At 31.4% G+C, this 15,212-nt stretch overlaps 1 protein-coding gene across 3 annotated transcripts; it reads right to left on the bottom strand.

Moving 5' to 3' along the window:
- Window positions 1-4,806: 4,806 nt before the first annotated feature.
- LOC120155838 (transcription factor bHLH148-like) lies at window positions 4,807-6,677 on the bottom strand. 3 transcript variants are annotated; one of them, XM_039167299.1, is made up of 2 exons: window positions 5,703-6,677; window positions 4,807-4,818 (listed from the first exon to the last, which is right to left on the bottom strand). In XM_039167299.1, exon 1 carries the CDS (start codon window positions 6,386-6,388, stop codon window positions 5,729-5,731), a length of 660 nt encoding a protein of 219 aa, XP_039023230.1. In that variant the 5' UTR covers window positions 6,389-6,677; the 3' UTR covers window positions 4,807-4,818; window positions 5,703-5,728. The 3 variants fall into 3 exon arrangements, with proteins under 3 accessions (XP_039023230.1, XP_039023231.1, XP_039023229.1); XM_039167300.1 differs by lacking the exon at window positions 4,807-4,818 and having other exon boundaries at window positions 5,652-6,406; window positions 6,529-6,677; XM_039167298.1 differs by lacking the exon at window positions 4,807-4,818 and having other exon boundaries at window positions 5,652-6,445; window positions 6,530-6,677.
- Window positions 6,678-15,212: the final 8,535 nt, after the last annotated feature.

Genomic DNA, 15,212 nt, shown 5'->3' with positions numbered 1-15,212 from the left:
TAGTTGAATATATTATGTTATTATATGACGTTGTCAGATCATGGTAAACTTAGCGATCCGAGCGATCCGAAAGGAAAGCAAAAAGTACACGAGTAAAGAATTAGTATATTAAGGTTCAATAGTGAGACTAAGGTGAGTACATTTTATTTATTTAATTATTATGACCGATGACTACTTGCGATACATCAACCTCATTTTATTTTCAAGTATGATTTATAACTTTTAATTATGGATAATTTCTATAATTTTGTAATAAGTTTTATGAGTGATTTAGGGTATGAACTGCCCAAATATGATTTTTATGATGATGAATTTTGTAAGGTTTATGATTTTCAAACATTGATTAATTAGTGATTCAATTATGATATATAAGCTCATTGTATGTTGCATTGAGAGTCGTAGATACATTTGTCATGACATTAAGTTGAGTACTTTCCAGTTAAGTTATAGTACATTCATGTACATTATGATCTGCATCGTTGGTGCTCATGTTATTATTGCACTTGGAGTGCATTATATGTTTCAGTTAAGATTGGCACTTTGATGTGCTCAGTGTGCACCTTATGTCCTACTCACGTACCTTGTGTTCTCATAAATATGCATTGGGCTATGAAAATGAATATGAAAGTTATGAATGATGTCAAGTTAATAGAAAGCATGATATGGTTATTTTATATGATATTATTTATCAGGGTCTTTATGAAATCATGAATTAAGATGAATTTCAAGTTACGATGAAGAAATTGGCTTGAATAAATCAGTTTGCAAGTTTAATGTTTTATTTAAATTATTTTATTTATATTTATGATATTTTCATGTTTTATCTCACCTTAGCTTATTACTGCCTAACTAATTTATACTTAGCGCGTGATGATTTTCATGCATAGGTTCTGATAGACATAAGGACGAGTAGTGAGGAGCCTCTCAAGCATCTTTTTGGAAGTTATATCTATCATTAATATCAGTAAGACATCTACGATGTTACTTTTAACTTTTAGTGACATGTATAATATGTTATTAGTTTTATTTATCATATTTGCTTTTAAATGGTATGTAATAGTAAACTAGGATTGTTTTATTTTGTCTAGACTAGTGTTATCAGTATTATGCATGGGTAGAATAGTTAGCAGAATTCAGGCAGTTCTAAATGATTTACGAAAAATACACTAAACTGTCTAATCTTTGCTTGAAAAATGGATTTGTTTTCTAGGACAAACCATTAATTAATAATTATATGCTTTTAAGGAAATATATTTAAAGTTTAAAATATGAGTATTTTAAAACGAAACAAAATTTTAAGCATTTATGCTCAGTGAACGTTTGTCAAGTTGATGTGACATGTATGGCTTGTATTTCGAGACGTATACGGGTTATGGGTATTACAAGGCCAATATTGATACTATCATGCCCAGTATTGGTACCCTCATATTGGTTTGGGTAGAAAACTCAACTTGTCTCAAGTATTTGGAAAGGTGGTTAAAGAGGCACCAAGACTTCTTTAATAAGACTACAAGTGAGAACATTAATAATAATCGTTACAACGACAACGATGAATTAAAGTGGCATAAGACTAGCATTTGATTGACACTCGGGAAATGACACAGACACTAGAGCCACTTGAGTGTATGCATGTTCGATTTATGATTGAGAGTTGAGATTTTCGGATTTTCTCCTATCAGTGCCAAGGCACTTTAATATCAGTGTAATCGCACTTCCGTACCAATACCGAGGAAATTTAGTATTAGTGCTAAGGCACTTCTGTTATACAATAACAAGGCCATGTTACGCGTATGTACTCATACTTTATGTTTAAGCCTAATACTTTGCTATGAACTATGCTCGATGCATTGCGTTGCAGTATGAGCTCACTTGTTAGCATTCATAAATAATGGATGCATGTAGTATAGTAGAGTTATTTAATTAAGTGGCACTGAGCTCATAGCTCAAAGTTCAGAATTGTTTCCGTTCACAAGTTAGTAGGTGCCTATCCATAAGCTTATCTCTAGATTTAGGAGTTCAGATAGTAAGCCATAGAGTTCGTCTTGGATTATTTTAGTGGGCACGTATTTCATAAACCCTCTTATATAAACTAAGTCATAACTCTTTCGATAACTTGTTTATATTTGAGATTTATTTTAAGAGCTCCCTCGATTTATAAACTATATTATTTTGTTTAATTTTAGAATATCAAAGGATGACTTAAATTGTAAAATTGAAATGTTTTAAAAAGAAAAGTTTTAGGTTAGCCAATATAGTAGTCCCGTGTAATATCCAAACCCACCAAACATCATGTCCGATCTGAATTGGGTGTTACATAATCGACTGAAAAGGAAGCCCCACACGCAATATAGGAGCGTGACAGCACGTACGAAGATGACATGGGTTGTTGAGGTTGGCCGATCACTTTACTAGTATCCACTCACCAAAATTACCTGAGATCAACCCATAACAAGTCAAAAGGAAGGCAAAACGAACAGAAAATGAAGATTGGAGCTTACCCGCTGTGAATCGGAGAAACATCGACGATGAAACATCCCATCAGTTGTGTTCTAGTCGCAAGATGTCAGGAAGTCCAGTGGTGGGGATGGTGAGGCAAATGGATGGTCATTACAAAAATAGCATCGATGGAATTTTTTTTTGATAAACCTTCGATCGATCTTCCACGATGAACGACGGGGAGTTTCAACGAACAACCACTAGGATTTTGATTAGGACAATATGATGCTTCTTTTGGTGGGGGTGGTGACATTCATTGTTCAACGGCGACGGGGATCAGCTCGGGTTTCAAAGTTTCTTTCTCGAATTGGGATGAATGACAGGATTCTCAGGGTAGCTGGCAATTAGGGTTTACTTGTGAGGTGACGTCGAAGCTGCTAATGATGACAGTGAACTCTATCGTTGGCCAGAGTTGGGTCTTCGACGATGGCACAATTTGGGAAAAATATTTTTTTTGAATTTTTTTTGAATTTTTTTTGGGTTAGGAAATATTTTTAGGGAAGGTTAAGTTACCCAAAACCCATCTATAATCATTTACTATATATTTTTCCATATCTCAATAGTTATAGTGACTTAGCCAAGATGGCTAAATAATTGGGAAAAGGGTTTAGAGGTTACGGGTTTAAAATCGTTTGTCCGTACAATTTGATTTTTATTTTTAGACGCCAAAGGAAAAATGGGTAAATCAAGGTTCAAGTCCCTAAACTTTCTTAAGAACTTGAAGACTAACCTATTATTTCAAAAACTCGTAATTTAGTCCTCAATTTAATTTACTTTAATCTAATAATTAAACCTTAATATTTTTAGGGTATGAGATGTTTCAAGTTATTCCCTTCCCTCATCAAATACCTAATCTCTCCGTGTAAAATAAACTTATAGAGCACGAATCAGCAGACCTAAGTGGTTAAGGGATTTGTTGTTATCTCTTGGGTTTCGAGTTCGAGTATCATATATGTAGAGATATGAACGTTCATTGTCAAATAGTTGAGAGTCTTTGAACATATAATATCTTATATTCTACCCATATTTATAAAAAAAAACTTATAGAGCACGAATCAAGCAACTTCAGTGGTTAAAAGAATGGTTGAAATCTCTAGAAGTCTCGAGTTTATGGACAATGTCTGTATGGGTGCTTGAGCGTTCATTATCAAATGATTTGAGACTTTTGAATAAATACTACTTTATTGTCATCCCACACTAATAAAAAAAGATTTAATTGCGTCACATATTCCCAACCTATAATTCTATTTTTAAATTGGTCCTTAAACTATTGAATATTCTAATTTAATCCCTAAACTATGACACTCAGTCTAAATTAGTCCTTAAACTTTTGAACATTCTAATTTCATCCCTAAACTAGGACCCTCTTTCTATATTAGTCCCCAAACTTTTGAATATTCCAATTTTATCCCCAAATTCATCCAAATATATAATTAGTTTCAACCATAATTTAACCTAATTTTTTTTCCAAACATATAATAATATAACATGGCATAACAATTTTATTAACAAGAGGTGATTAGAGTATGCATATAGTAAGTGATGAAATTGGAATGTTCAAAATGTTTGGGGGCCAATTTATAATGAATGTCATAGTTTGGGGATGAAATTGGAATGTTCAAAAGTTTAAGGATTAATTTAAAATGATAGTCATAGTTTATGGGAGAAATTAAAATATTTAAAATTTTAGAGATCAATTTAAAATAAAAATTATACTTTGAGGGCATATGATGCAATTAACTCTAAAAAATAAAGAAACTTGTGGGGGCTGGTGTTAACCGTTGTGAAATTAACCACCTTTTTGGTCACATGCTTAGCACTAGCGATGCCATCCTATAAATGGAGCCCCTACCAATTTTTCTAATTTTCAACCATACATTTCATTTCATAGAATTTAAGCAAACCCCACTAATTAATTAAATGATTAATCAACTTTATTCTTGTCGTATTATGTCAATTCTTTGTATAATTAGCTTGATTTAATTTTGTTTTTGTATTAAGTCTTAATGTCAAACAATTGGGTCTTTTGGATCTTTTCAACTGATATGATACTAATTTGATTATCAATTTTTTAGTAATCAATCATTCATATGGATATAGGTAAGAAATGTTAGAAATTTTATGAGTAGAGGAGAAAACAACATGAAATTACATAGAGGAGATAAAATTTAATGTGATTTAATTATATTTATTTCAAGGAATGAAACAAATAACACTTTATTATAAACTTTTTTTTTATTAACATGAGATAAGTACAGGACAATATTTTTTTTAAAGATAAACTCTTAACCTTTTGACATTAAATGATCACACCCTTGGCATCTATGGTGCTCGAACTCGGGTCCCCAAGGAATAACAACAATTCATTTATCACGGAGGTCACTCGGTTCGAGCCAATTTATTATAAACTTAAATTCATCTATGTAAATAAATGGGTAGTTTTAAGACGGTATATAGAAGTTAATGTTGTGGTTGTTTTGTTAAATAGGAAAATTCTACAGCGCTCGATAAGTACTGATGGACACCATTAATTTAATTTATAAAATTTAAAATTCTAAATGATTTAACGTATAATTATAAATTAGTTAAAAATTAAAAGGTAAATTATTTGATTAAAGGGTAAATTATACTAGTGCCTACCTAACTATTACCCCTTTTCATTTTTATCACCATTTTTGAAATTTTATAGAAATTTGGGTATTTTTTTTAATAACTTTCAAGTTTTTTAAACAAAATTTTCAAAATTATCATATCATTAACCCATGTCTTTTAACTATAGAATTTAACGACCATCTAAAGTGGTAAGATTTGAAACTTATGAATCGAAAAAAAAAAGTTTAGGTTAGAAAGAATAGTATAAATTAGGTACTTATTTTCTAATTCAGCATATATATATATATATATATATATATATATCCTTTGCAGGAGTATTTTACATTATCACAACTGTTATGGGTACATAAAAATTAAAAACTTAAAATTTTATGATTACAATATTTTAAAAATAATTTAACCAATTTGTGTTATGTAAAATAAAAGAACATTATTTTGAGAGTTAAATCAAAATTAAACATTTTTTAATATTTTTTATTTTCAGATAAAAACGATTAAAATAATGCATTTAAGAGAAGAGGTTACTCGGGGGGAGAGATGGAATGATAATATGAAGAATTAATTAAAAAAAAGGAGAAAAAAAATGGTGACACTTGGCATTTAAGTGAATAAAAAAGCATCAGTGGCCAGTCGGCGGAGGAGCCGAGCTAGAGCTAGCGGCACCGGAACCAGATAACAGATCGGCGAGGGCGCTCATGGCTCGAACCTGCATCTCGAGAGCCGCTATGTAGTCAGTCGCTTCTTCAAGAATTACCGGTAACGGTTCCTTGCGGCAACCGGGAACCAATCTGCCAAGAACCTTTACTTTCCTTTGAACGGTCGGCACACTCTTCGCTTTCAATTTCAAAACGCTAACTCTCGGTTTCCTCGACCGGCTGGTCCTGGTCACGGCAGCCACGGCAGCGGCGGTGGATCCTCCGTGCGCCGATCTCTTCTGCTTCCGAAATTTCAGCTTAAGCCGGCTCGTCAAAATGGCGCGGCTCCACCTCGTCCTCCCTCTAGCAGCGACGGCCAAGGCCCTATAGGCGGCTTCACGGACGGCGCGACCGCCGCGCGGAGCCGTAGGGGAATTAGGATTAGTAGTACCATTGAGATTGATTTGGCTCAAGGCTTGGAGAAGCTTCGAGGAATAGATTTGCTGCTGCGCCTCTGATTTCCAAGCGGCGTGAGTCGGCTCGTGGCGTTGATTTTCTTTCATCATCGAGTTCTTCTTCTTTTTCCTTTTGATACGATCAAAATTTGTCGTGTTCGCCACTGGATTCGTCATCAACGACGCCATGTCTCACCGGACCAAACGCCCTTATTCACCGTACGATACGGTCAATTATAATCGAAACTGATGAAAAAGGAATTTATGATTCTAGAAAGGGAAAAAAAGATTCTAACCGAAATTCTGCGAAGAAAAGAGAGAATTTGTTACCGATGTGATGAACACAAGTGGAATTGGGAGCAAGAGGAGAACGGAACGGAACGGCGTTTGATTGATTAGAGAAGGGTGGGGTGGTTATAAGGCCAAAACCAGGAATGGGAGGAGAGCACGCGTCGAATTTACTTGGGAGGGCTTCGGCTTTGTTATTTATTGCTTTTGGGGGTTTAGTTTGTGTGGGTGCGACCTTTTGAAACGTGTGAGGGTCGGTCCGGTTGAGCCGATTGGGGTTCACCTTCTTATCCACCTCAACACATTCATTTTTAGGGTAAAGTACACGTTTAGTACCTAAACTATCAATTTTAGTCTGTTTTAGTACCTAAATTTTAATTTTTTCAAAATCATACTTAATATTTAGTTTTTGTTTCATTTTGGTACCCTTATTCAAAATTTAACGTTAATTTTTTGAATTTTTTTTTAAAAGTTTAGGTATTAAAACGAACTAAAATTGATAGTTTAAATATTAAACACATTAAATTTTTAACCGCGGGTACTAAAATGAAACAAAAACTAAATATTAAGTATGATTTTGAAAAAATTTAAAGGTTAGATTCTAAAACAAGTCAAAATTGTTTAGATACTAAATGTATAGTTTACCCTTTTTTTATGATGAAGCCACCCTTGTATCATCCATCACCCCCTCCAAAAAAAAAAAAAAGCTTTGTATTATGATGTGAATGTTTTTAATTTATTAAAGTGGTCTCAAGGATAAAATATAATTATTTTTTTAAGAGGTTCTACGTTTGAGCAATTATTTGTGCAAAATATGTATGTATTATCATTAAATAAAGAAAATTCTAAATATATATTATACACGCACTATTAAAATAAATTGTGAAGTTATTTCATTATATTTATTTAAATTTCACCAAGATTGTTTTGTATTTAATATATTCCTAATTTTATTATTTCATAATAGAATAAATGATAATTAAAAGTGATTGAATAAGTTAAAAAAACAAGGGTAATTTACATGTTTAATACCTAAACTATCAATTTTGGTCTGTTTTAATACCTAAACTTTCAATTTTTTCAAAATCATACCTAAAATTTAGTTTTATTTCATTTTAGTACCTATTTTCAAAAGTTAACGTTAAGTTTTGAATTTTTTTTGAAAGTTTAGATACTAAAACGGATAAAAACTGATAGTTTATGTATTAAACGTGTTAAGTTTTTAACAACGAGGTACTAAAATGAAACAAAAACTAAACTTTAGGTGTAATTTTGAAAAGAATTAAAAGTTTATTGCTAAAACGGATCAAAACTGACAATTTGTGTATTAAATGCATAATTTACCCAAAAACAATTAAAGATTCATAGTTAATCATTATTATTATTTTTATAGTAAACATAGTGGTATAAATATAGGATGATCTCATGACTATAAAATAATATTTTATTAAATCTCTTGATTATTAAAAGTTACAAAATGATCCCTCGACTATAGGGAGTTAGGAATGGCAACGGGTCGGGTTCGGGGCGGGTTTTGCTCGCCCCGTCCCCGAACCCGAAATGAAATCCCATCCCCGAACCCGACCCGATCCCCGACGGGTTTTTTATCGAGGCGCCCCGTCGGGGATTTTTTTTGCCCCGTCCCCGAACCCAACCCGAAATATTATACCCAAACCCGAACCCGAACCCGAAAATATTTTATATATAATTAATATAAAAAATATAAAAAATTATATATATAATTAATATAAAAAATAAAAAATATTATATATATATATATAATCGGGTCGGGTCGGGGCGGGGATACCTTGCCCCGAACCCGAACCCCACCCGATAAAATCCCCGAAAAAAATCTCCGAAACCCGACCCGACCCGAAATTATTCAACCCGACCCGACCCGAACTTGATCGGGTTTCGGATTTCCCCGTCGGGTTCGGGTCATTTTGCCATCCCTATAGGGAGTTTCTTTATTGAGTCCCTCGTCTATTAAAAGTTACAAAATGGTCACTCGACTATTCATTATGTTCCAAATTCATCTTTTTCCTTTAAAAAATCAACAACTGTATGAGTTGGACATTAACATGTTGATTGAGATATGATAGTCATTTGATATTATGAGATAAGATTTTATCATATCTTAGTCAAGGACGTTAACGTACAACTCAAATTGCCGTCAAAATTTTAATGGAAAAGGACGAGTTTGGAACATAATTAATAGTCGGGTGACCATTTTTAAACTTTTAATAATCAAGGTACTCAATAAAGTATCATCTTATAGTTAGAGGACCAATTGTGTACTTTAACCTACAATATATAGGGGGATTAGAGAACCCAAAATCTTTAAAGGGTTAAGACTCCTTTTTGTTGAGGGAAAATATCTCACATCTCTAAACTCATAAAATACCGATGGTATTGCAATTAGTGAAAGTTTTAGTGGGTATTATTATAAATAAAAATAAATTTAAGATATTGTTATAGGTACATTAAAATTATATGTTAGTTAGATATTTTGAATACATGAAACTTTTTAGATTTATTAAAATTAAAAATATTTTTTATTTTGTTTAGCTATTTGTTATAGGGTAATTATTCAGTTTATTGATAGCTAGAGTTTTTAATTTTATAAGTATAATTATATGTTTTTATTTAATATCATTTGTTTTTTTTTTTCTAAAATACTCTTATTTATAAAAAAAAATAGTGTTTTAAATAAACATATTTTTTCAATTAATTCAGTTGTCCATATTTATTTATTTTTCATATTTTTTTTATATCATAGATTCTAAATCTACTAAATTTTTTTATTTATTCCCCTTGACTTTTTGTTGCTTTTATCTCTACGTAAAAATATATTAGAATTAAAATTTTTAAAAATAGAATTTAAAAAGTAGGGATGGTCACGGGACAGACAGGTCGGGGTTTCGGTCTTTCCGACCCCGACCAGAAAACATATACCTAAAATTCGATCTCGTCCTGCCCCAATTTTTTTTATCTTTTTCTCGTCCCTGACCCGCCCCGAATATATTAATTTTTTAAATAACTGAAATTATATATTTTAATAGTATAAAATAATTTCTTAAAATATTATATATATATATATATATATATATATATATATATATATATATATATATATAGGTCAGGTCGGGTAGGTAATTTTTCACCTAAAACCCTCCCGAAATTTTATATAATATTAATCCGTCCTGTCCCGCATCGAATCTCAAAATTTAAAAAAATCACTCCTATAAAATCAGATCGAATGAGAACCCGTTAAATTCGAATATTTTAATCATCCTACTAAAAAAGCCGACTTTCCATCAAGATTTACATAAAACAGGAAGCAATTTGACACAATTTCAGTGTTCCATGATACCAAGATATCAAAATTAGCAAGGGAAAGAACAGAAGGAAAGCACAGTGACGTGTCCATGTGCAATTGGACATATATGCGGTGTTGGCTTCCACTAACTGACCCGAGACCAGGTCCCGTTAAAAAAAAATTGTATTCACTCAGTGCAATGATTATTCATAAAAAAAGGTACTATATTATATCAAAGTTATGAAATTGTCATTATGACAAGCCTAAAATTTTAATAAATATAATAATCATTTGTAAAGTTTAATGATTTTAAAAGATCATTTATGTATAACTTAGGGCCCTATTATGTAATTTACCCAAAATGAAAAGAAAAGAAAAGAAAAGACTAAGAGTAAGAGGAGAGAAAAGAATGCATGTGCAACGTGGGTTGTTTGTTTCTCTCGCACTTTACTATCTTGGGCATTGTTTTGTATTTTTGTTGGGAAAAGTGGAGAGGTTTTGGAATTTTCCCCACTTTTTGTGGTGTAGACAGTTATGGTCCACATTTCATGCGATTAAGGGTGTGAAATAGATCCGATTCCATCGATTTGATCTGTTGATTTAATATAAAAATTTAGATATCTGATCTGTTTTTTAATTTTTCAATAATTTGGATGAGATATTCAAAAAAAATTTAGATAATCGAATTAAATCAAATTCGATATTCGAATTTACACACCCCTACCGCCGTTATAGCCCCTCCATTTTCTTCTCTAGTCACTAGTGCTAAACATGATTTGTTGGGATTAAAAAGAAAGCACACACACTGATCCCATCACTTCTTAACATGGCCTCCACTAATTAACCCAAAAGGAATCTTTTGTGCTTTTTATCACCATTTTCATCATTTTTACCTGCCCAAATAGCACTCCCATACTCCCTATGTTACGTACATTTCCAGCTGTATATTATATTTCCTTTCTCCCATTAAACCTATCGACTGTTAACTTTTTTAGTCATTTTTTTTAATTTTGATTCAATATTATTTAAAATTTATTATTAATAAAAATATATATTTTAAAAACCTTAAATCAAATAATTTTCAAATATATATTTTATAAAATTTAATTATTTAAAATATCTAAAATAATCATGGCTAATGTTTAAAAATTTTGACTTTTTAAAAGTCAAGAATGAACATATTTAATGGGACAAAATAAATATATAATTTAAATAAAATTATTTTCTCAATCAATATATAATTTATAGGGGGTGTATTCGGTTCGGTTCGTTTTTTTACTAAAAATTGAACCGAACCGAAATAAACGGTTTTTTCAAATTTAAACCGAAACTGAATGGTTAAAATCGAATTATGTGAAATCGGTTTTTTCGGTTCGGTTCGGTTTGCTAATGCGATTTTTTCGGTTCGATTTGGTTTGTCGGTTTTTCAACGAAAAATTCACTTGAAACTATAAATTAAAAAAATTGTATATTTAGTTCAATATGAAACAAATGAGTTCCATATAGAAAACCCAAACCGAACTGAATCAATAAGATTGATTCTTTAAATCAACCCAAAATCGAACTGTTTAAAGGTAAACCTGAACCGAATCATTTTACTCGGTTCGTGTTAATTTTTGATTTTCTCAATTTCGTTGCTTAGTCCTAATAATTTATGCATAGCTGACCTTAGATTATGAAAAGATATTGTCTAGGACCTTGGTTACAAAGCTCTAGTCCCCCACCTACAAATGCTCAATAAGATTATTATTTTAATATTAAAGACAGCAACTAGCATGTTTGTCGAATCTTTTGCTTTTTTATTATTATTAATATTCATATTTAATATATATATATTCCAAACACATTTAAATATATAAAAATAATGATACCATTGTAGCACAAATTTTAACAATGACTAAAACATAATTAAATAAAGCAAATAAATCAACATTTTGACGATATCGTGGATAAACTATGATCTTAAAAATAAAATCGTCTTAATTGTAATAATTGTTGTATTAGACTATGTCTCCTAATATTAACATGATTTTTCGAAAATCGTAGACCTAAAATTTAAAATAAAAATTAGTGATATTATTCCTCTCGAAAAAAATAAAAAAAATGATTATTGAATTTTTTTTCGATGATTGGATAAATAAGTAGAAAACAAAAGGAGAATAACAATTAACAGAGAATAAAAAATGTTTTTGTGTGTGTTGAAATGACGATAAAACCTCTCTATTTATATGTTTGAAATTGGTGTAAAAACGTCAAAAAGACAAAACTAAACAAAATGTTTGTTATCTCTTTAATTTCGAAAAAAACTACTAAAAACTTTAATTTATTAAAATTTAACCAATCATCTAAACTTATAATACATACCTTAGAAAACTCAAATCTTAATCAATTTATATATTTTAAAATTAATTCAATCTAAATTGACCTTATCCAAAAAAATCTTTTTTTATTTATAAAAACCACTAATTTTATTAGGAAGAAGAAATATCCAAGATTACAATGAATATTTACGATCATAAACGTAAACTAACCACATAATTAAGATATTTTTTATAATCATTAACACAAAACTAGTTACTTAAGATAACATAATGACACATTCCCTAGCCATCTTATTTAACCTAATTTTCTCTCTCAATATTCGTGTGTTGTCATCTTCTTTTCCTTTGTTTTCTGTTTAGCCGGCTGCGACACCAATATTAATATTGGTTGTCAACCGCTGGTGATTATTATTTTTCTTGTTGTTTTTCATATTATGTTTTTGTTTTTTTCTGGACTTTTTTCACTTTTAAATAAGAATTTTTTGTCTTTGTGACACGTTTTTCTATTCTCTTATGACATATTTTTTCTACTCTTGTGGCACATTTCTTATGATTTTGGTAAGTTTTTCGTGTACTTCTGCGATCGTGTTGGTGCTTCTACAAAGATCTTCACGACATTTGTTTTCTAATTGGCTTGTTAGTGTGCACGTATCGTCAAATCTCCTCTTTTGTAAATGGTCGTTTGCTAATATAATCAAAATTGTGTAGCAAAAGAGTTTGTTAAATTGTTTGGTTTGCTCACCACTCTTTTATCACATCATAAAGCGTCTCGTTCGAAAGAGACAATGAGTTTTATGAAAGTTACTGGATTGTTTTGGTGTTTGTAATGTTTCATTCTCTTCTTATCTTTGGGTTTAATATTTTTATTTTTTGAATGCGTTGTAATTTTGATTCCTCCATTTTTATAAAAAAATTATCGCACAATGACTATACAAAGAAAATGTTAAAAATGTAACAAAAAAATTCAAACAAAAGATAAATACAAACATATATGGACATATTAAATTCTAAACATAAATTTTAAATCTTAACCTATAAGCCCTAAATAGGAAATATACGATTAAAATAAGCATAATTAAATTAAAATTTACACCATCTATATAGTAGGTAATTCTCTATAGATTAAAAATTCATCAATGGTCTAGGAAACATCTTAGTTATGCAGGAAGACTTGAACTTGTCAAAACTATCCTCCAAAGTATAGCAAACTTCTGGTGCAAACAATTTCTGCTTCCTCAAGGTGTTATCAACAAGATTAACCAGCTATGTTCTGGAATAAAGTCTGCATGTTTCAACTTATTGGTAACCTTCTTGATGGTGAAGGATCCTTATGGATTGCTTGGATTTATGCCTATGTTATTAAATCTAAGGATTTCTTTCAGATGCCTACCAATGCTACTTACAGTTACTGTTTTAACAGACTGCTTAACATGAAAGCTGAGGCCATCCCTATTCTCAATGCAGGAACTATTAAAAGCAATGATATTTGGGATGAGATTCATATCAAAAAGGAAAAAGTTCCTTGGCACAAACTTATATGGTTTCCCCTCCATGTCCCAAAATTTAGTATCATCACTTGGATGACAATTCTTGATAGACTTCTGTTGAAAACATTTTGATATTTCGATATAACAAATTAAGTTAAATGAATTTTAAGATTGTGCAATAAGGTTTTCTAAGTATATTCGATATAATTATTCGAATATCAAAACATTACTCTAAATCTTTCAAAAATCATTTTTAATCCTTACTCAAGTGTAAAATTAAGTTTTAATCTTAAAACAATTTCAAAATAATTTTACAAAGTATTTCGAACCATTTCAAAGCCAAAAATTCCAGATTGCTCAGAGGGAACCGATTCCCCCCCAAGGGGTTACCGATTCCCCCTGAATGGTTTGGCTCTGAGAATTCCAGTATGCTCGGAGGGAACCGATTCCCCCTCTGTGTAACGGTCAAAATATTTGAATTTTACACTTAGGGAACTGATTCCCCCCATGCTCCAAGTTGTTTTATTAATTGTCTTCACACTAAAACGGCTATATTATATTCTCTAATCATCCCCAACGTTTAGAAGTGATTCAAGGTGTATTTAAGCAAGCTTAGAAGCCATTGATCAATAACAAGAAAACATCAAGCAACTAGAATCAAGAGAGAATCAAAGAGAAAGCATCAAACCTCAAGTTTGAGCATTTCAAGCCTATTTTTCATTCAATATTCATTTTGCTTTCAAGAACACTTATTGTGCTCAATTGTATTCATTTTTTAGTGTTCTTTTCTTTGTTCTAGAATTGTGTAAACAATCTACCTTGTGAGGATTTCCTTGTAAGTTTGTAAATTTTTATTGTTCTCTTTAGGAGAGAGTGTTCTCAAGAATTTGGGGTATAATTCTTGAGGGTTTGTAAGGTTACTCTTTGTCCTCAAAAGAAAGACAAATTAGTGAATTTGTGGAAAATCCTTAGTGTGGATAGCTAAGATAGTGGACGTAGACTTTGGTTGAGAAAGTCGAACCACTCTAAATCGCTGTGCAATTTCTTTCAATTTTCTGCAAAAGCTTCCACCAAAATTTTTATTGCCAATTCACCTCCCTCTTGGCCAATTCTGTCAATCGATTAACTCAACAATTGGCATCAGAGCCTAACTCATTTGAAGGTTTAATCGCCTCTTGAGTGGATTCGGGAAGAGTTATATCGATAATCAAAGTCATCAATGGCCTCTACTTCAAACTTTGACTCCGGTCTCGATTCGATGCCCGTCAACAAGCCTCCTTTCTTCAATGGGGCTAACTATGCCTATTGGAAGAATAAAATGATGTACTTCATTCAAGCAAGTGACATGGGAGCATGGAATGTCGTAGAAGAAGGATACTTCAAGCCTCTCACTCATCCAAGATTATGGAGTGAAGGAGAGACAAAAATGTTCCAGCTCAACTCCAAAGCCATCCATATCATATTTTGTGCTCTTAGACCAGATAAATATGGAAGAGTTTCATCTTGTACAACCGCCAAAGAAATATGGGGAAAACTTCAAGTCACTCATGAAGGTACCGATGAGGTAAAGAAATCTAAAATTAGTATTCTAACGCATA

The sequence above is a fragment of the Hibiscus syriacus genome, unplaced genomic scaffold (genome assembly GCF_006381635.1).
Source record: "Hibiscus syriacus cultivar Baekdansim isolate YM2019G1 unplaced genomic scaffold, ASM638163v2 tig00111208_pilon, whole genome shotgun sequence".
Lineage (NCBI taxonomy): Eukaryota > Viridiplantae > Streptophyta > Magnoliopsida > Malvales > Malvaceae > Hibiscus > Hibiscus syriacus.
Note: the sequence above shows the minus strand (reverse complement) of the source record. Positions and strands in the feature narration are given on the sequence as shown.